Consider the following 22,811-nt stretch of genomic DNA (forward strand, 5'->3'; position numbering starts at 1 on the left):
ACTCGGTGGTGAAGAGCACGGGCTGCTCTTTCAGAGGACCTAGGTTTAGCTCCCAGCACCTATATGGAAATTCACAACTATATGGAACTCCAGTTCCAGGGAATCTGACATCCTCTTCTGACTCTATGGGCTTCCACATATTTTATGCAGACACATATACAAACAAAACAGCATATACTTATAATAAGAATAAATCAACCTTTTTAAAAGATTATATATAAGAGCCAGTGAGATACTCTGGGTGAATGCGCTTGCTGCCAGGCCTGATGACCTGAGTATGGCTCCTAGGACCCATTCACGGAAGAAAAGAACCAGCTCGTGGAAGCTGTCCTCTGATCTCCACACAGGATCTGCAGCATGCACTGTGCCTCTCTGCTCCCACATAAATAAATGTAACAAAAATTTTAAATTGTAAACAATATCCATTTAATGTACTGAAACTTGAGGACCTCACGGAGTTTGCACTACCCATATAAGACCCCATTTAGCCCTCAAGACTCTCTCCATATGAGCAAGAATGCCATTATGTCACCAATGTACTGAATTCCAGTCTAGTCTTCAGTGGCCCCAGATCTGCTTATCATGGCACCACCCTATTCACATATATGTTTTCATATTAAGCTAGAGATTTCTCAGAGTGCAAGGACAGCGGGGAATGTACTACCTAGCTTGACCCCTAGCAGAATGGAGAACTGATGGAATTTAGTCTGCCTTGAATCCTGTTCAGCAGTCCCCAGTAACTTTAGTCTTCTGCTCACACAGGTGGTTTTGAAGTATAGTTAATTCTACAATCTTTTAGGACAAATGGAGCCTGTACTATAACCCCACTGGATTAACAACAAGCCAGAGGCCACCAGTCTCTGTGTGAGAATTTTTTTTTTTTTTGAGCTGAGGACCGAACCCAGGGCCTTGCGCTTGCCTAGCAAGTGCTCTACCACTGAGCTAAATCCCCAACCCTGAGAATTTCTTATATCCATCTCCAAGCTAAAAAAACAACAACATGGCTATATCTCAGACAGGTAAGTACATTCCAGAGAGCTGTAGGTACCACTGAAGAAGGGATCTTGTCAAATATCAGGAGCCTTACCTTCTAGCCAGCCCAAAGTCAATGATCTTAATTTGATGTCCTGTCTGAGTGACACACAGTATGTTTTCTGGCTGGAAGACAGAAGGAAGGGGGAGAAATTTTATCCTCATTACCCTGGCTAAGGAAACCTACAACTCTCACACTTACTTGTTCATAGGCCTCCTTCTCCCAGAGTCCAAGGGAAGCAAACGGCTTAGGGTAGTCATACGGGGCTAGACATAATCAACATAGATGAGCTGCACTAACGGAACACTTGTTGGCACAGAGGGCTGGAGCAATGGCTCAGTGGTTCTTCCCAGCAACCATGCTGGACAGCTTACAACCATCTATAACTCTAGTGTATCTGACACCATCTTTTTTGTCTCCGTGGAAAACTGCACTCACCTGCACGTTCTTACACAGACAGACAGACACACACACAGACAGACACACACACACACACAAAGAATTAAAAACAAATTCTTTTTTTCAAGTGTTGGTATGGACTGTGAGGAAGTAGGACTTTTGTCCTGTGGAAACAGGGACCCTGCTCAGTACCATTTGCTGCTCACCAAGAAGGAAGTCAGACATAGCAGAAAAGAAATCAAAGACTCAAAGACATAGATAATGTAAACAAACCGGCATCGTGTGGCAACCCACAAGCATGCCTCTGTGGTGGAGATCTGGCCCGTGGATTGCTTCTGTGAGACAACGTTGGCTGCACATTAGAATCGAAAGAGTTATGTTTATTTTATTTATTTATATTTTTTGGAGACAAGGTTTTCATATATACCAAACTGGCCTCAAATTTACTATATAGTCAAGAATGGTCTTTACCTTCTGATCCTCCTGCCTCTAGCACTGAATGCTGGGATTACAAATGCATGCCATCACACCCAGTTTCTTAAGGTGCCCAAGCTCCATCCCAGGGCCTTGAGCACGCTGGGCAAGCACTGAATCAACCTCAGTTGATTCCCACATTCCCAGATCTGCATCAGGGAAGCTTTTAAAATCTCAGGGCTCAGGTCCCTCATTTCAGGAATGAGACCAAAGCAATGTGGGCTTGGTGGTGCACAAGCCTCAGTCCTGGCAATCAGAAGGTGAAAACCAAAAGCATTGCAAATTCAAGGCCAGCCTGGACTACAAAGTGAAACTCTCATCTCAGGAAAAAGGGAGAAGGAACTGGGATGTGGATCAGTGGTAGAACACTTACCTAGCATGCCAAGGTACCATTCCCCCAGGAGAGGGCAAAGTCTGCAAGGTTGCAGTGATAACTATGACCCATGGGGTTGGAATTGTGGCCTTGACAAATTTTTCTTTTTAAGTCTTTCAGAGCCAGGTGGTGGTGGCACATGCCTTTAATCCCAGCACTCAGGAGGCAGAGCCAGGTGAATCTCTGTGAGTTCAAGTCCAGCCTGGTCTACAGAGTGAGATCCAGGACAAACTCCAAAACTACACAGAGAAACCCTGTCTCAAAAAACAAACAACAACAACAAAAAAAAAAAAAAAAAAAAAAAGGAAAAAGAAAAGAAAAAGGGGTTGGAGATTTAGCTCAGTGGTAGAGCGCTTGCCTAGCAAGCACAAGGCCCTGGGTTCGATCCTCAGCTCGGAAAAAAAAGAAAAGAAAAGAAAAAGGAATAAGACACAAGCCTACTAAAATGGCTCAGCTGGTCAAGGCACACGCCACCCAGCCTGATGCCATGGAAACTACATGGTGAGGACAGAACTAACTCCTGAAATTGTTCTCTGACTCCTACACAATGCATTGTGGCATATGTGTATCATGGAATATGCACATATATGCAAACACACACACACACACACACACACACACACACACACACACACACACACACAGACCACAATGTAAATCAGGATGCATCCTATGACCCTTTGTAGGTGTTGCTTTGTAATGCTAAGTCACTCATATAGAAGACCTATGTTCATGAAGACTGGTTGGGAAAATCATATTTTACACACTTTTTTATTGTCCATACTTGTTACCACAAGCATATATCCCCTTTTAAATGTGTGTGTGCATGCATGTATATATGTGTGGTATATGCATGTATGTACATATCTGTGTGTAGGTGTGTATGATTGTATGTGTAGCGGCTGGAGGTCAACACTGAGTGTCCTCCTCTACTGCTCTTCACCTTATTTTTGAGACAGGGTCTTTCACTGAACCTGGAGCTCTCCTATTGGCTAAACTGGCTGGCCCAGAATCTTTTGTCTCTAGTGGGATTACAGATGCAAAGCACCATAAGATACTCTTTACCCAGATACTGGGATTCTGAGCAAGCACTTTACCCATTGAGCTGTCTCCTCAACCCCTTGAACTTTAAAAATAATACTTTTATGTACTTATTTGTGTGTGAGTGTATGCATGCTCTGGGCACATGCACTAAGCTGGAAGAGGGCATTGGATATCCTTCTCTATCACTCCACCTGTCTTCTTTTAAGGCAGGGTCTCTCCCTGAAACAGGGACTCCTGTTTCCCCAGTTATTCCAGGGCCAGTAACTCCAGCAATCCTGTTTCCACTCATCTTAGTGCTGGGGTTACAGGTATGCTACTCTGGGATGTGCTGCATGGGACACTCAGCTTGTTATATGGATGCTGGGACCTGAACTCTGATCCTCATGATTGTATGGCAATCTCTCCAGCCACTCCTGTAGTTGGAGTTTTCCTGCCTGGCCCAGTCAGGACAAATCTCTCTTACCCGCCAGTCCCACAGTCGCTCAGACCCAACCAAGTAAACACACAGAAACTTATATTGTTTAGAAACTGTATGGCTGTGGCAGGCTTTTTGTTATCTACTTCTTCTATCTCAAATTAACCCATTTCTGCTTATCTATACTTTGCCACATGGCTTGTGGCTTACCAGTGTCTTTACATGTTGCTTCTCATGGCAGCGGCTGGCGGTGTCTCCCTCCAGCCTTCTACTTCCCAGAATCCTCTTCTCTCTTGTCCCGCCTATACTTCCTGCCTGGCCACTGGCCAACCAAACAGCATTTTATTTGTACAGAGCGATATCCACAGCACACTCCAAGGATTTTTATTTATTCTTTCACAATTTTATACATGTATATAATGTATTTTGATCATATTCACTTTGTGGTGGGTATTGTGTTCCCTGAAATATTGTGTGTTCCCTGAAATAAACTTATCTGGGGTCAGAGAACAGTATGGCCACAATAATAAACATGAGGATAGGCAGTGGTAGAACACGCCTTTAATCCTAGCATTTCAGAGACAGAAATACCTCTGGATCTCTGAGTTCAAGGCCACATTAGAAACAGCCAGGCATAGAGACTCACACCTTTAATCCCAGGGAGTGACGGCAGAAAGTAGAAAGATATATAAGGCATGAAGACCAGAAACTAGCAGCATTTGGCTGGTTAAGCTTTCAGGCTTTGGAGCAGCACAGTCCAGCTGAGAGCCATTGGGATGAGGACTCAGAAGCTGAGGAACTGGTGAAGTGAGGTAGCTGTGGTTTGTTCTGTGTCTCTGATCTTCCAGCATTCACCCCAATAACTGGCCTCGGGTTTGATTTTATTAATAAGTACCATTAAGATTCCTGCTACATCACTTCCTACCCCGCTCTCACTTCCTCTGGAACCCTCCCCTTGAACTTTATTTTTTAAATTACATTATTGATTTGACTCTGTGTGTGTGGGGGAGTATGTGTATGGGGGTGGGTGTGTCTGGGGGTGGGTGTGTCTGAGGGTGGGACAGGGATGCATGTGCATTTATGTGCTATGATACATGTATGAAAGTTACAGGATCCCTTGCTGGAGTCAGTTCTCTCTTTTTATTATGTGGGACCTGGGGGTCAAACTCAGATCATCAAGCTTGGCAACATTTCTTCCAAGCTATCTCACAGGCCCACTCCTTGAGGTTTTCAAAAAAAACAATTTTAAAGATTTATTTTTATGGAGGTGTGTCTGTGTGAGTACATGCCATGTGTATGTGGGTGCCCGTGGAGGCCAGAGGAGGGTATCAAACCCCTGGAGTTGGAGTTACAGACGGTTTGAGCTACCCAATGTGGATACTGGGAACTAAACTTAGGTCCCTGGGAAAAGCAGCAAGTACTTCTAAGTCATCTCTCCAGACCAAAAATTAATTTTAAGACACTTCCAAAGAAAAAGGCTACTGTATTGTTTAATATTCAAACAACACTTAAAGAGGCACAGTTATCTATAAGTCCCAAACAAGAACAGAGAGATAAAACAACAGGTCTGTTCTAGATGCCAGAACTAGGAAACGGCAGAGCCAGGAAGGGAAGCCCAGAGACCCTGGTGATCTGGGCACGGGATGCTCAGAAGGGACCTGCCGAGGCCCGGCACACCACTGACCTTGAGGTCCAGATGCAGGATGTAGTGCTGGTGCAGGTAATGCACACCCTCACAGATCTGCTTTGTGAACAGGACCACATCCAGTTCTGTCAGGTGGTACTTCTCATCCGTGATCCGGTCAAAGAGTTCCCCCCCATCCACACTGCCAGACAAAAGTAAGAAGCGAGGGTCAAACTAGGTGAAGCTGTCAGAGGGCCTGAGAGCAGCCAGCCTTGATGTGCCTAAAGTCGCCTACAGCCACCAAATGTCAAGGCTGGGCACCAAGGGCTCCTGACACTGCTACATGGGCTTTGCTTGGCTCCTTTGTTTTGATACATATGCCACAGAAGGTTTCCCTTGAACCTGGATAATCTAAATTAGGGTCTCAGACATGCCTGGCAAGCACCCTACCACTGCGACCACTGTTTTTCCTACCTTTGTTATGACAAATGCTTTATTCTCATATCCCTGTTTGAGGTAAACAACAACACAAGGGCAAAAATAAATGGCCCCTAGTCTCAGCTTCAGTGCCAAGAGTTAGTTTCTCGGCTAAAGAGAAGGCTCAACTCCTGAGGAACAGTATACTAGTAGATTGTGGTACAACAGTACACAGAGTGAGCTGTAGTACACCTCCACACAGAGTGACCTGCAGTACACCTCTACACAGAGTGACCTGCAGTACACCTCTACACACAGTGAGCTGTAGTACACCTCCACACAGAGTGAGCTGTAGTACACCTCCACACAGAGTGAGCTACAGTACACCCACACACAGAGTGAGCTGTAGTACACCTCCACACAGAGTGACCTGCAGTACACCTCCACACAGAGTGACCTGCAGTACACCTCTACACAGAGTGACCTGCAGTACACCCACACACAGAATGACCTGCAGTACACCTCTACACAGAGTGAGCTGCATGCAGTACACCTCCACACAGAGTGAGCTGCAGTACACCTCTACACAGAGTGAGCTGCAGTACACCCGCACACAGAGTGAGCTGCAGTACACCTCTACACAGAGTGAGCTGCAGTACACCCGCACACAGAGTGAGCTGCAGTACACCTCTACACAGAGTGAGCTGCAGTACACCCGCACACAGAGTGAGCTGCAGTACACCTCTACACAGAGTGAGCTGTAGTACACCTCCACAAAGAGTGAGCTGTAGTACACCTCCACACACAGAGTGAGCTGCAGTACACCTCCACACACAGAGTGACCTGCAGTACACCCACACACAGAGTGAGCTGCAGCACACCCACACACAGAGTGAGCTGCAGTACACTCACACACAGAGTGACCTGCAGTACACCCACACACAGAGTGACTTGCAGTACACTCACACACAGAGTGACCTGCAGTACACTCACACACAGAGTGACCTGCAGTACACTTCTACACAGAGTGAGCTGCAGTACACCCACACACAGAATGGCCTGCAGTACACCTCTACACAGAGTGAGCTGCAGTACACCCACACACAGAGTGACCTGCAGTACACCCACACACAGAATGACCTGCAGTACACCTCTACACAGAGTGAGCTGCAGTACACCCACACACAGAATGACCTGCAGTACACCCACACACAGAATGACCTGCAGTACACCCACACACAGAATGGCCTGCAGTACACCTCTACACAGAGTGAGCTGCAGTACACCCACACACAGAATGACCTGCAGTACACCCACACACAGAATGACCTGCAGTACACCTCTACACAGAGTGAGCTGCAGTACACCCACACACAGAGTGACCTGCAGTACACCTCTACACACAGAGTGAGCTGTAGTACACCTCCACAAAGAGTGAGCTGTAGTACACCTCCACACAGAGTGACCTGCAGTACACCTCTACACAGAGTGACCTGCAGTACACCTCTACACAGAGTGACCTGCAGTACACCCACACACAGAATGACCTGCAGTAACCCACACACAGTGTGAGCTGTTATACCCGCATACAGAGTGTGCTGCAGTATACCTCTACAGATATAGGTGTGGGTCCAAAAAAAGCCAGATAGAAAGATTTTCCAAATTCTGTCTATGTTTTCCAATTTTTAATAGTTAATCTCTCATACAAAATCACTAATAACTATTTAGGTTGATCTGGCATAATATCTGAAGATCAGATTGGATGTGCTGGCCACTGGTTTGTGACAAAAGGACTCTGTTTCCAACTTCTATGCTCAGGTTCTAAGCACTAAGCCAGGGAGCATGGCATGACTTGGGCATGCCTGTGAGGAGAAGAGATGTGGAGCTTTGTGTAGACTGAAGGTTCTCAGTCCCTGCCATGAGGCCCTGGTTAGAAGCTAGCACCTCACTTCTGAGATACTCACTACTCCATGATCAGGGTAAAGCTGTTCTTGCTCTCAAAAGCGTCGTAAAGTTGTATCAAGTTCACATGGCTGAGCTGGTTCATGATGTTGATCTCATTCTTCACGTCCTCCTTTTGGGGCCAGAGGAAAAATGGTTTTCCAAGAAAATAGATCAGGAAGAGAAGCCACTTGTATCTTCCAAGATGTGTGCATGTGGGCGTCACACACACACACACATCTTCCAAGATGTGTGCATGTGGGCGTCACACACACACACACACACACACACACACACACACACACACGCACTCATATTCACACACTCATTCACATATATTTACACACATACACTCACACACACATATTCTCACAGTTACATATACATATATACTCTTGCACACATACACACATTCACACATATATACCCTTACACATATTCTCACAGTTACATATACATATACACATATACTCTCACACACATACACACATTCACACACATCTTATGCTTCTTCCAACTCCTGCTGTCATACCAGTTCTCCTTAACTCATCACCCAAACTGTGTTCTTATAACAGAAGAGACTCTGCTTCAACCTTGCCCACTCATTTCACAGACAGGAGGCCCAAGAAGGAAAAGCCCTTTGGTGCCCTAGATCCTGCAAGCATGTTGGCAGAGCCATGCCAGGCCATCCACATAAATGAGGTCTAGAGTAAGGAATGTGGGTGACTGAGTGAGTGGTGTGTGAAAGTCAAGGGAGGGAATACATCAAGGTTCCTGCTGGAATGGAGGGGGCTGGAGCAGGGTGCTAGGGAGGAAATTGAAACTTCTGGATCTTGGCTAAAGGATCTGGCTGGCCTGGGGCAGATGTCTTACCCGGTCTTTGACGTTCTTCACTTTGATGATCTTGGCTGCCAGTGCAAGGCCTGTGGACCTCTCTGTACACCTGTGCACTTGGCCAAACCGGCCCCTACAGAGACACGGGGACACAGGATGTGGAGAACATGGAAAGCTTACCAAACTCATGAGGGCCACGTTTCCTCTTTACATACACACCATGTAGACTGTCCTACGCCTCAGGCTATTGTCTTAGTCATCACTCACCCCTGGACTAACCCGAAGTCTAGAAAATCACTCACAATCATGTGATCGTCTCTATAACTTAGGGGAAAACCTCCTGACTTTACCATGTGCTATTCTGGATATGGGAATATCCATCCCACATCATACCAGCCTACTTACCACACCCATACCTGGCACTCCTGCTACCTCAGGAATGTTTCCTTTGTCCTACTTCGAGAGTCTCCTACACCTCTCCTCCCTCATATGCACAGCCACCTGCATCCCAGGGAGACCTCTGTTCATTCTCTATGCAGGTCAGCCTCCATGCTCCAATCCCTGCTCTTCACCCAGATGGATGATGCACTCACTTACCCTCCCAAGACTTCATGCTGGGACACTGTGTAGCCTGCTGAGATCGAGGTATCCTTGACACTCACTACCCGATGTTCAAAAGGGGCTGGAGGTGCTGCACTGTCATCTGTAGTGAGACAACAGAAAACCCATGAGTCTCCTACAAGTACCCTCCCCTCCTAAACCCACTAAACGTCACTTTGGATTACCAGGTGGTGAGCTCACTGCCCTTCTTACAGCCCCCCATGTCAGAGCCCTGTCTCTAGAGCCACCCCATTGGAGCCACACATTTGGCAGGAGAGGAAGCTGAGCATGCTACATCAGTGAGCAGATTTTCATGAGGCGGCTGTGTTCAAAGGCAACAGGGCTATGGGAAATAGTCAGGGCAGTGTGAGAGGGAGACAGCTGGAAAAACAAGCACACCATCCTCACTGCTCAGCCTTGGCCCCGATAGCTGTGTCAACTAGATCCCAAGACAAGAGCCTGTGGTAGAGCCCATGTGAGCATCTCTTAGGGCATGGGTTGCTGAGGAGGGATAATGGATCTAGAAGGGAAGCTAAGGGCAGCTAGCACTTGGGAAGATAGTAGGGAAAGACATTTAGGATTGTTTTTTGTTGGTTTGTTTGTTTGTTTTTTAAAGATTTATTTGTTATGTATACAGTGTTCTGCCTGCATGTGTCCCTGCAGGCCAGAAGAGGGCACCAGATCTCATTAAGGATGGTTGTGAGCCACCATGTGGTTGCTGGGAATTGAACTCAGGACCTTTGGAAGAGCAGTCAGTGCTCTTAACCTCTGAGCCATCTCTCCAGCCCCCTGTTGTTTGTTTTTTTCTTTTTAATTTTATTACCGTGTGTGTGTGTGTGTGTGTGTGTGTGTGTGTGTGTACATGCCATGGATAATTTTTGGGAGTTGGTTCAGCTTTCACTACACGGGTCCCAGGAACTGAACTCAGGCTTGGCAGCAAATGCCTTTACCCGCTGAACTGGCCCTCGGTATTCATTTTAATGGGGTAATATGAATGTTTAATTAGGTAATATAATGACACCTAGAACTGTCACGTGAAATTATTTTTTTTTAATGGAAACATGCAACAGTCACAACACTACAATGCAGTTTTTGCACAAATGGCTGGAAGATGCCGAGGCAGGGTTATCATCTGTTCTCGCTTGTCCTGAAGCATCCTGAGTGCTCCCTAAGTGCAGACTCCTGAATTGTTGGAGCTGGAGGTCTTCGTGGTAGAAGAACACAGAGACACCTAACACCCCTCAGGAATGACAAGTAGGTCAAAATCTGACGACTTCCACTCCATTGCAAATGGCAGTGGAAATGGCTCACTGTCTCTTACACATATCAGTCAGTGTCTTTTCTCTATTTTTCTTTTCTTCTCCACCCCCTCTCTGAGGGGAGAGCATCCTATGGAATCTAGGCTGACCTCAAACTCATTATGTAGCTATGGACAACCTTGAACTTATCTCCCACGTGCTTGGATTGGAGATGTGCCATTCCACATTCGGGTTTTATGCAACATTGGGAATCAAACCCAGGGCTTCAGCTGTATGCATACTAGGCAAACACCCCAGCAACTGAGCTTCATCCCTAGCCCTGTGTTTTTTGCATTCTTGTCTGCCCTCATTTAAAATGGTGCCAGTGGTGGAACCCTCAGGCGGGGAAGTCGCTTTGAGAAATCTACCAGGTTGGCACCCAGAGGTTCCCACTTCCCAACCATCAAAGCCATTTCAAGACCCGAGTCTAATCCTTCACATTTCTGTATCTTGGACTCTAGCACAAGGATTTAACTCTCCAGAACCTTAGGCTTCCTCAGAACCACATAATCTATGGAAGGTGAGGAAGGCTCCCAGCCGCTCACCTCAAGGCCATTTGGAGCTGAGCCACGGCCCTACTTACCGAGAACCATGGTGGCAGCCTCTGCAGGAGCAGACATCCTCCTTCCAGCTTCTGTTACCCCTGAGCCCTTGGCTGCAGGATCCTTCCCAGGCTCAGGCTTCCCTGCTCCTGGGTCTGTGTCTTGCTGCAGATCTGTGGTCCCAACAGCCTCATCTCCACAGTCCCTTGTGGCCAAGCTTGGTCCTGTGAGAGGCTCAGCCCCAGGCCCCACCTCCTTCTCTGTGCTCACGCCTCCATTGTTGCTACCCCTCTTTGGCAGGGGTAGAGATGGTCTGTCTCCCTTAGGGATCTGCTCTTCCAGCTCAGTTCCGGGGCCTTTGGGATGTGGGTCCTGCTCAACAGGCTGGGTAACTGCTGCTGCATCTGCAGAGGCCATGCGAATGCCCCTTTGTGTCTCAAGCAGCTCCCCGGCGGTATCCATCTCTTGCACATGGCTAGAGATCCTGGGCAGAGAGAAATATGGCCCTGAGTTTCCAAACAAGGAATTTCAGGGGATGAAACTCAGCAGCAAAGCATTGCTTAGTGTCATAGTTAGCTTCAGCTGTCAACTTGGCACAAACTTTGAGTCACCAGGAAATAGGAAACCCCCAACTGAAGGATTGTCCAGATCAAACTGGCCTATGGCCATATCAATGAAGCATTTTCTGAATTGCTAATTGATGTACGAGGGCCTAGCCTATTATAGGCAGCACTCTCTCTAGAAAGATGGGCCCGGGCTATATAAGAAAAAGGTAGCTGAGCCGCAGAGGCCCACAGTCCATACATTAGACAGAGCTCAGGGAATCCTGCAGATGACAGGGAAGAGGATTGTAGGATCCAGAGAGGTCAAGGACGCCACAAGTATTAATAGAGACCATTGAATCAATTAAACAGGGGCTCAGAGAGACTGAGGGGATGATCAGGGAGCTTGTATGGTCTGACCTAGGACCTGTGCATATACTTTATGGTTGTGTAGCTTGGTGTTCTTGTGGGTCCTAACTGTGAGAGCAGGGGCTGTCTCTGACTCTTTTGTCTGCTCTTGGGACCCTTTTCCTCCAGCCTTGATAGGAGGGTTTATGCCTCGTCTTATTGCATCTGGTTATGCCATGTTTGGTGGCTATCCCTGGGAAGCCTGCTCTTTTCTGAAGGGAAACGGAGGAGAAGTGGATCTGGGGAAGAGGGGTGGTGGGGAGATGAACTGGGAAGAGAGGAGGGAGCGGAAACTGCAATCAGGATATAATATATGAGCAAAGAATAAATAAGTTAATAAAAAAAGGAAAGATAGCTGAGCAAGCCATGAGAAGCAAACCACTAAGCAGCACTCCTCCATGGCCTCCAGGTCCCTGCCTTGGCTTCCCTTGACGATAGACTATAACCTATAAGTCAAATAAAGCTTTCTTCCCTAAACTAAGACATTTAGCATGTGCAAGTTCCTGGCTTCAATCACTGCCTTGTCAGAACTGTGTACTCTACAGAATATCTCTCCATCATGGTAGTCCAGTGTTCCTAATAATTTTCTCTTTTTTTAAGCCAACTGATGAAAGGATTTGTTAAGATTTTAAAAGTGCTAGTAAAAAATAAAACAAATACTTAGAGATTTACAAATACAAATGACAAAATTGCTTCAATGACATTCATATTATAGTATTTGTGATAATAAGATACTAAATTATATTTTCTAGGCATCATTTGTGCAACATTAGGCATGATTGCCTTATTTTTATTTAATTAAAATATAGTTACATTGTTTCCCCTTCACTAATAATCTTTAATGTGCTATGGAAGATAAAAAATTTGAGTTTGTAGTGTACATGATATAAAATCATTAGTTAAGTGAAGATTAACAATATTTTAGTTCTTCATTTATCCTCTTGTGGAAAATTAGCTTCCAACTTTGAAGCTCTGAAAATGTTGGAGTTGGAGAAATGGCTGCCAATCAAAGACTGGAGTTCAAATCTTACAGCACCCATGTACCAATCTGGGCATCTCACAACTCTATAACTGCAGCTGTGACAGGGGAAGAGAAAGGATGCCTGGGGCTTCCAGACTAGCAAGAATAAAACAACAACAAAAACAAACAACAATGACAAAAAATACTCCCAAGAACTCAAGGACAGAATCTGCCACAAAAAAAAAAAAAAAAAAAAAAAAATAGACAGAAAGAAGTAGAGGAAGATGCTTGATGCCTTCTTCTGACATCATGCACATGGGCACATATACCTGCAAATACAAGTGTGCATGCTCTCATAGACATGTATACACATAAACAAATAGATAAAGAAATACATCTTTGTTTAAAAATGTTTACAAAAATAAACACAAATATGGCTCTTTTAGATTTTTTTTTTTTTTTTTTAAGCTGAGGATCGAACCCAGGGCCTTAGCGCTTGCTAGGCAAGTGCTCTACCACTGAGCTAAATCCCCAACCCTCTTTTAGATTTTTAAGAAGAAATAAAAATTGGTTAGGATGGAACAGGGGTGAAATGGTAGAACCTTCATCTAGCATACACAATGCCCTTAGTTCCATCCCCAGCTAAACACACACACACACAGAGAGAGAGAGAGAGAGAGAGAGAGAGAGAGAGAGAGAGAGAGAGAGAGAGAGAGAGAGAGAGCTCGTAACTGCACATGCGCAGTTCAAGAGTTAAGCAAAAGGTCTTGCGTCTTACGTCATCAGTGTGTACTGACGCCTAGCTACGTGCCTTAAAAAGATGGACGCAGACCTCGTGCTCTCTCTGCTCTGCTTCCTGCCCCCAGTATCTTTCTTTCTCTCCAGGCCTGGCTCTCCTTCCCCCCACCCCTTCCCTCCTAATAAAGCTCTGAACACTAACACTGGGTTCAGTTATGCTCCTGCCCTTCCACGCAGCATCCAGCACCGCCACCAGCGCCGTGTATCATCCTTTCAACAGACTAAGATAGACGGTAAATTCTATGTTACATGTCATTTATCATAGTAACAACAACGAAGAAAAATACAAGACCTTCCTCCTCCAGCGGCTGAAAGCCTAGGCTGCTTTCTGAGGTTTAGACTTTGGAGAGTGGAAGCTGCCCCAAGTGGCAGTTGAGAGACCTGGCAGCCTGTCTACAGGTAAGCACTGGCAGGAGTGCTTGGAACTAGATAGGCATCAGTGACCACAGGGGATGAAAGGTGGCATCCAAGCTGAGTCATGTGAGCCTACCTCAGACCAAAGGCTCCACAAAACTTGACAAGCCAATTGCTAGGGGAGTATCCAGGTGGTCAATGGAAAAGGCCATTGGCCACTTCTGCCTTCTCTTCCAGTGGGGTAGGAGGTGACCCCAGTGTCATTCAGCTCTATGTCATGTTTGGTGTCCAAAGCTTCCTTACCTACCGCATAGCCCGCCTACCACAGACATTGCCAGTTAACGACAAACTCCATGCTTCCAAGTTCAGGAATGGTCTCAGGATACCCATACAAGCAGCCCCTTCTGGTCAGAACTAACAATTTTCAATCTACTTTCCTCAAAAAACACATTCTAGGTGAGGAAGGCAGGTAGTGACCTCCCCACTTCCAGAGACCTGCTTCTAGTCTGGTCTGGTGTGTCTGAAATTCAGCACAGGGCTATGACTGGGGTGGAAAGCACTCCTCATTGAGAGGTTTTTGGGGATCCCTAACACCTTACAGGAAGTTCATGCCTACCGCCGTTGCTACATTCAGAGCTTTGGCCTGGATCTATGGGGGTCCCAAAACAGCTTGACCACACAGCTGCCATGACAGGCTTAGAGGCCCAGACACAGCTTCTGTGACAGGTTTACAACACCCAAACCTAGGAAGACCCTACATCTAAGGGGAAGTACCTGACATCCCAAACATTCCAACCCTTAGATAAGGCATTCAGATGTCCTTGAGTCTATCACACACCTGTTTTTGTTTTACAAATACCCCCAGACAATTGTCAGCTAATCAGGGTCCTGGACCCTGGAAATACCCTCACCCCAACCTCTGCCATGATAAAAACTCTGCCCCACCTGAGCTCAGAGCTCTCTACTCTCACCACTATATCAGAGAGTCCAAGCTCCGAGCTTGAAAATAAAGGCTTTTTGCTTTTACATATGGGATTCGGTCTCTGTGGTGGTCTTCTGGGGGTCCCCGCAATCTGGGCATAACAGATCCAGGCACATCTACTGGGAATCCCTCCTTCCAGCCTGTCAAGGCCCCTGGGACAGAGGGGAACAAATGGGTGGGGTCCCATTTCCTTCCAGAACCCATCACCACAGCAAAAAAAGGCTAGATAATCTCCCAGCACCAGGTCTTGTGGTCTCTGTGATAGGTTAAGGGAGTTGGGGCAGGTGTGGCCGGCATCAAGTAACTCTGAGAAAAGCCTAGAAAGCCAGGGCCCTCAGAGACTGTGCGGATACAGCAGGGCTACACCACGACGCTCAATACAGATGGGATACAGCCAGCCAGTTCTCTCTTCTACAGTTTCTACTGAGCATGGCTCCCAGGCATCACTGCCTCTCCAGAACATCTAACATAAACCTCCCCAAAGACCCCAGAATGACTCCACCTGTCTGCCCCACCTTTCTCTCATCACCATATTGTTTAGGACTTAAATGGTGGCCCAAGGGAGCAGGTGTCCACTCAAGAACATAGATTTGGTAGCTTTGTGTGATGGTAGCGCTCAGCCCAAATTTCACCACCAGTGAAATAATAGGACAGCGGCCTTCACGTGCGGGGAGTACTGGGAGAAGAAATAAAGTGAGATGATGGCTAGAGAAGGCCAGGCCAGTGCTTGGCATTTCACGTCATTTCTCTGTGAAACTCACTTGCTGCAGTAATTATTTATCTAAAAGTCATTCTCAACCCTATTCCCCCATTAGAATGAAAAACAAAAATCCAAGAATGATACCTGAAAATCACTCCAGACCAAAGGAATCAGAATCTCTGGGTATGGGTATTTCTTTTTAAACCCCACTCCCTGTCTCCAGGTAATTCTCATGGCCAGGAAGATACCGGTACCCCAGCATCCCAAACCTAAGATCTTCCCCTTTGAGTCTAGTGCAGCTCTGTATGTCCAGCGGTCGCCCAGTACGTGCCACTGGCCCACTGGTCATGCTGCATGTCAAGGGGTGCAGCTACTTCCACTCACCGCCCGACCCAGAAGAGCATCCCTTACCTGGGGAGTGCTTCACTGAGAACTTCACTGGCTGGAGTCTGTGGCCCTGAGGGCTGAGAGCTAGGCCCTGAACTCTGTCTCATGTCCTCTTCTGAGAGCCAACAGTCAGGCTTGCTGGATGAGGTTCCTTGTCCCGCACTGTGTGACATCTGGAGGCTGGTGAGGACCTCGCTGATTCTGTCCAGTGCTACAGACAATTCCAGGGTAGTCCCAGTATTCTCACTGGATGTTTCGAGAAGCCTGGATTCTGCTTCTGTGGGTGGGGGTACTTGGCCTGGGCCAAGAACTTCAACTCCCTGCCTCAGTGAGGCTCCTGCCTGGGTGCAGTCAGCTCCCTTCAGTGAAGTATTGATGATAAGAGGCAGCCTCTCCACGCTCCCCACTGGTGCGTCCTCCTTCTGGCTCTCTGCAAGGTAACAGGAGGGCTGAAATGCACCCTAAGAGATATGGATCACATGTTCCATGTGCCACATCTATAAAAGCCAAAACTGGATATAATCCACACTGCCACAGAAGGTATGTCTGGATGACAGACCAGTCATCCAATGCAGTGTTGTACATCCATTTTTAAAATGAGAAAATGGGGCTGGAGAGATGGCCCAGCAGTTAAGGGCACTGCCTACTCTTCCAGAGGATCCAGGTTTGATCCCCAGCACCTACAAGGTAGCTCACAGTTGTCTGTACCCCCAGTTCCAGGGCATTTAATGCCCTCTTCTGGTCTCCATAGATAATGTGCACACAAGTGGTGCACAGACACATGCAGACAAAACATCAATACACACTGAGAGAAGAAGGGAGGATGTTTGTGAGTGTGTACATGTGTAAATATATAATTATAAGTGCTTTGCATAGACTGGACCTGGCAGGCAAGATAAGAACTTTTTAAATGATCACAAATAAAGGCCTTAGGGACAAAGGACATAGCCAGACTTCTCTTAGCATACCTTGTTTTGTCAATCTGACCTTAGAACCCTAAAAACATTATTCAAAAAAAAAAAATTTTGTCTTCTTGAGACAGGGTCTCACTGTGTAGTCCTGGCTGACCTGAAATTCACAGAGATCTGCCTACCTCTGCCTTCTGTATGCCAGGATTAAAAGTGTGCACCACCATGCCGGACATGTAGAGTTTTAAAAAAAGAATTAACTTTTATAAGAGCAATCCAGCCAAACCCTTAATTCCAGCATTCTGGAGATGGAGGCAGGAGGACCAGAAGTTCAAGGTCATCCCCAGCTACATGTGGAGTTTGAGACCAGCCTGGGCTACATGAGACCCTGTCTCAAAAAGCCGAACAGAACTAAAACAACCACACCATGGTGATGCACTTGGTCCCTGATTCTGAACCCTTATGTGTGCAGTAAAACAAGCAGGTACAGCTGCTCACCTTCCCACAGCCTCCTGGGGGGATCAGCTGGCTCACCTCGGGGACTCAGCACATGCCTCGGCTTTACTCCCGTAACTTCTGCTTGTTCCTTGTTCTGAGATAACCACACAAAAACACATCATTCAGACATCCGTGGACCACCTACCACACGCTTCAATGTAGTTAGTTTATTTCAGATGATCCACAGCAGTGTTAGGGGAACGCATAGTATTATCACTGTGGAGATAAAGACACTAAGGCTGGATGAACCTAGTCTCAAACCCAGGACCCACATCCTTCCCAGTGCTTCACTGAACAGCTAGGGAGCTGGGCTTCCTGAGAGGAGATTCTAAACACACTGCAGAACAAGGCTCCTAGGCCAGGAAAGGGGAAAACACCCAGTCCTAAATCATCAACTCAGCTCTACTATTCATGCTGCTATAGTTCTGGTTGAGACTGGATTCCAAAGTCAAATCCATGATTAGGGGACCGGCCACCACAGTCAATGGCTAACATCAGGCTGGAAGCTGAGGAACATCTTCCATCTCAGCTTTATCATTTGGGCCTAGAGTTGCCAGATCTTTGTTGTACAAAAGAAGCTGGAATTAGATTTTTGTTTAAATCATACTTCTTAACGCATAAAATTAAAAAAAATGATTTATTAAAGCATCATTTGTATACAATAAATTACACATACAAACTATAAACTTTTTTTTGTGTGTGTGTGAGATGGTGTCTCGTTATGTAGCCTTGACTGGTCTAGAACTCCCTGTAAAGACCAGACTCACAGAAATCCTCCTGCTTCTGTCCCTGAGTACTGAGCACCACCACACCAGATCAACCAATGTTCAAAATATAGGACAGTTCTGCTACCTTCAAAGGGATCCCTAGAATTTTAATCTGAAGATTTAAATCTTCAGTGTTAGAAACCAATTGAAATCTTTTTAATGTTGCAGACAAAATATGTCTTCAGCTGTTTTTATCTCTGGGCTCCCCATTAAGGAACTCTGTGACTGGGGCCAGAGAGAGGCCTGTTACTGGTGAGTCATATCCCCTGGTGTACAGGGGACCAAGAATATGCTAACCAGAACTATTTCTGTGACCTAACACCAGGAGCCATATTTGGGACTATATTGGTCAAAAGTTCAAAACCCAGGGCTGGAGAGATAGCTCAGAGGTTAAGAGTACTGACTGCTCTTCCAGAGATCCTGAGTTCAATTCCCAGCAACCACATGGTAGCTCACAACCATCTGTAATGAGATCTGGTGCCCTCCTCTGGCCTGCAGTCATACAGCCTGTATACATAATAATTAAATCTTTAAAAAAAAAAAAAAAAAGTTCAAACCCCCTGAGGGTTTTGGGAACCTTTTCTGGAGAGCTCCCTGATAGTCACAGAGCAACCAGGACCAGTATAGGGCTCTGAGCATGTCTTTCAGGCCCTGGTCTCTAGCAGACCTTTTAGGTTTAAAGGAGGGAGAGTTGCCCCGCATCTCTCTGGACCCGCGTTCAGCATCCTTACACAGTGGCTCCTTGACACTGACTGGTCACTCTGTTTCAAAATAGCTGTAGCTGTTGAGTAACTTGTGTGCTGGACACACTTTTGAAACATTTCACAGATTAGTGCCCCACTCTTCCTGCCCACTCTTTGAGGCAGATGGTATTTACTAATGGGATGATTCCCCAGTTCACAGAGAGAAAGTGAGAAGCAGAGAAGGGGGTGGGGGGTCTGCTGAGAGCAGAGTACAAAGCAGCAAGTCTGGCCTGAGAGGCCAGGTCCCTGCCACACTGCTGCACTGGGAAGGGTGAAGTGGGGTCCCCCAAGCATGGTTTGACTTCAGAATTCAGTCTCATCCAGAACCATAGCAGCTTGAATGTTGATCTGACTTAGGGTAGAGTTTGTTTTTCCATTCCTGGCCTGAGTCCTTGGGTCTTCCTCCAGGGCAGTTCCACAAAGTCCTCCCGTCTCCCAAATCCCCAACAGTTTCCAACAGTTTTCCTCTGCTTCACTCACTTCTCACTCCTTTGTGGTCCCAGAACATCAAGTATTGCATTCATTCCTTTACTCATTCATTCATTCAGTATGTGTTATGTGCGCATGTGTGTGCACGGGTGCATGAGTGTGTGTGTGTGTGTGTGTGTGTGTGTGTGTGTGTGTGTGTGTAAGCATGAGCCCCACCCTTGAAGATCACATGATTCCTTACAGGAATTCATTCCTCTCCTTCTGCCACCGGTTTTTAACTCAGGCTTTCGGACTTTGCAGCAAGCGTCTTTACCCACTGAACCATCTTGCAAGACCAAGGACATTAAGCTTTACTCCATCTTTCCTTTCCTTCCTTCTTTCTCTTTCTGTCTTCTTTTTGGTGTGTGCACGTGTGCACATGCCACAGTGCACATGTGGAGGTCAGAGATGACTTTAAAGGAGTCAGTTCTCTCTCTCTCTGTCATAGCGGTCCTAGGGATTAAACTCATTTTGACGTTTGCCGGCAGTCATCTTTACCCACTGAGCCATCTTGACAGCCCAGTTTTGCTCTTTTAATGGTAAAGAACACGATACATGAGGAGCACACAGCCCAGCACATATTCTAGCTGTTGTTGTGATCCTCCACGTCATCAGGTGGTCCAGACCAGTGCAGCAGACAGCACCCCTCTTCCTTCCCCCCAGGATCTATCCTGCCACTCCTCTTAGGAAACCTAGAAGCCTTGCCACAGACCTCCTCGTCAGTAGAAGCTGACTTGTACAGACTGTCCTGAGGCAGCTCCTGTTGGCTCCAACAGTCCTTTGCCTCCTTGTCTTCAGTATAGGGAGGTTCCTGTTTCCCCCTGCTCGTGAGGGCTGATGTCTTAAACAATGTGACTGGTGTTGGGCCCACTGAAACTGAGGGCAACTGACTTCTAATGATAATCGAATCTATCATTACAGAGTTCAGTGAACACTTTAGAAGCTGGAGCAGGTGGTGGGTGTGCTGGGGACACAGGTCAACGGCAGGACACCCACCTTGCATATGTGAGGCCCTAAGTTCAATCCCCAGCATTACCACCAAAATATAAATAAAGTAATCAAGGAGGACCTTGACCAAGCTCTGGCATAGTTTCCAAATTTAACAGTCAGTGTTAGGATGTAATTTAGTTCCACTCTCTTAAGAAACAAATGGAGGGTCTCCAGAAGTCTCTGGAGTCCTAGATTTTAGCATGGGGAATGTATTAAAGGCTTGGGATCCCACCTCAGTTCGCAGAGTTCTCTGAACTCCAAGTTCATCCCTGACAGCAGAAGCATGTCATGATCCAGTTAGCAATTGGCAATGTAATGAGAATACAGGACCAAACCCATCAGACAGTCAATGACACACGAATTAAGTACAAAGGCCAGAGAGAGATGTATTGGGTCCATGTGCAAGAATGAACTGACAGTCCCTGACTTCCCCACTCTGCGATGCGCTACATATATGATAACACGGGCATCAGTTAGTCCCATTAACCCCACAAATGGCTCTTATAAATAAATAAGGAATGGAAGGGAATGAAATAGGAAGAGGGGGAAAGTTTGTGAACAGGTCATTCACTGAAAATGCAAAAGGTTTAAACCATGATCCATCCTTTAGTGAAAGAAGTCAAGGCTTTAGGACATGTCATTCTGTCTGCTTGTGGTTATGTTGGAGGTTTTCCTTATTAAAAAGACAGATTTTTATGAGTTCCAGAGAAGAATTAGCTTTAGAAGACATCACCAATTGCTTTGTTTGGGTCTGATTTAATAAGAAAACTGTAAGAATTTTAAGAAGTTTAAGACATTCAGGGATGCTTGAATACTAATTTCAAATAGTAGCAAAACTGTTTACTTGGGGGATACACTAACTAGCAATACAATTGTGTGTCTCAGGTAGCCCTTGTCTTTTAGATACAAAGCTAAATTCTTCTTGTTGTTTGTTTACTGTAGTGCTGGGTTTGAAATGTGGGCCTTGGGCATGCTGGGTAAGAGCCCCCTTTGAGCAACACCACTCATTCCAACTTAGTGCTCTGCCTTATATAAATGTGAGACCACCTGCCTCTAAAAAGCACATTATCCAACATTTAAATCTCTTCCACTGCTCTTTCCATTCTGATGGGTAGAAGATGGGATCTCATGTGCATTTTAAATATTTCTATATCATAAAAAAAAATCTTTTTTTTTTTTTTTTGAGCTGAGGATCGAACCCAGGGCCTTGCACTTGCTAGGCAAGCACTCTACCACTGAGTTAAATCCCCAGCCCCAAACCTCAAAATCATAAACAAAACAACCTCTTTAAGAACATTCACCCCAGAGCATCCAGGACATACTGGAGACTTAGTGTTTGCCTCTGTACATTATATACTGTATAGTATAGTTCCTAATGTGACGTGTTATGTAAATAGTTACTATCTTGTAGCAGAAATATCCCCCAGGAGGGCTAGCATTCACTCTCCACACCCAGAAAACCAAGGAGAAATTTCTTTTTTTTTTAACTGAGAATCAAATCCAGGGCCTTTTGCTTGCTAGGCGAGCGCTCTACCACTGAGCTAAATCCCCAACCCTGGAGAAATGTCTTTACTGAAGACATAATGAACCTCCACCCACAGCCCCTGGAATGACTTTTTTTTTTTTTTTAGACAAGGCCCATATAGCCCGGGCTGGCCCTGAGCTCCTGATCATCCTGTAGGCAAGTGCTGCTATACTTAAATGACATTTTTAAAAGGCTGGCTAGGCTTTACCCACATAATGTGCTTTTAGTTGCAAAACCTTTATCTGGATAGTTCACAGGAACCTGGAAACTGAGTCTCCTGGGGACCTGGGAGTGGAATCTGAAGGAGACGATTTTCATGAGTTTTTGTTGGATTTATATTTGCTTGATCCCCCCCATACCCTACCCCCCACACACCTCACTTTGGTTTGGGGATTAAACCTAGGACCTCCTATAGCAATGTGTCCCATTTTCTCTGCAGGCTAGCATTTCCAGGAATGCAGAGCAGGGATCAGGGAGCTGAAGGAGAGGTGTGCTCCAGGAGGAAGGAGCTTCAGACAAGGAGAAGAGGGACAGCTGGGTGGCTGAGGACCTGCTGGGCTGGGAATGAAGGCATCCTCTTCAAGCACAGACCTCATTAGACCCCAATCCATTCCCTGCCAGGGGCAAGTGATAATCATAGAATCTTAAATGGTGGCTCCAGGCTATCTGGTGTTGCTAAGTGGCTGGTCCTCAGCTGTTCTCAAACAGGGTGTTCCCTACACACACACACACACACACACACACACACACACACACACACACACAACCATTGGGCAAGCTTCTAAT

At 46.2% G+C, this 22,811-nt stretch overlaps 1 protein-coding gene across 1 annotated transcript in view; it reads right to left on the bottom strand.

Annotated features, from left to right (window-relative positions):
- Mylk3 (myosin light chain kinase 3) overlaps positions 1-22,811 on the bottom strand; it is a 58,698-nt gene that overhangs the window by 19,503 nt on the left and 16,384 nt on the right. Inside the window, exons 4-9 of the mRNA XM_036189118.1 lie at positions 11,036-11,478; positions 9,152-9,257; positions 8,594-8,687; positions 7,744-7,853; positions 5,423-5,564; positions 1,088-1,158 (exon numbers count right to left, since the gene is read on the bottom strand). Of these exons, the coding sequence (XP_036045011.1) occupies positions 1,088-1,158; positions 5,423-5,564; positions 7,744-7,853; positions 8,594-8,687; positions 9,152-9,257; positions 11,036-11,478 (966 nt within the window). The remainder of the gene's footprint in view (positions 1-1,087; positions 1,159-5,422; positions 5,565-7,743; positions 7,854-8,593; positions 8,688-9,151; positions 9,258-11,035; positions 11,479-22,811) is intronic.

Source organism: Onychomys torridus, chromosome 5, assembly GCF_903995425.1.
Source record: "Onychomys torridus chromosome 5, mOncTor1.1, whole genome shotgun sequence".
Taxonomy (NCBI): domain Eukaryota; kingdom Metazoa; phylum Chordata; class Mammalia; order Rodentia; family Cricetidae; genus Onychomys; species Onychomys torridus.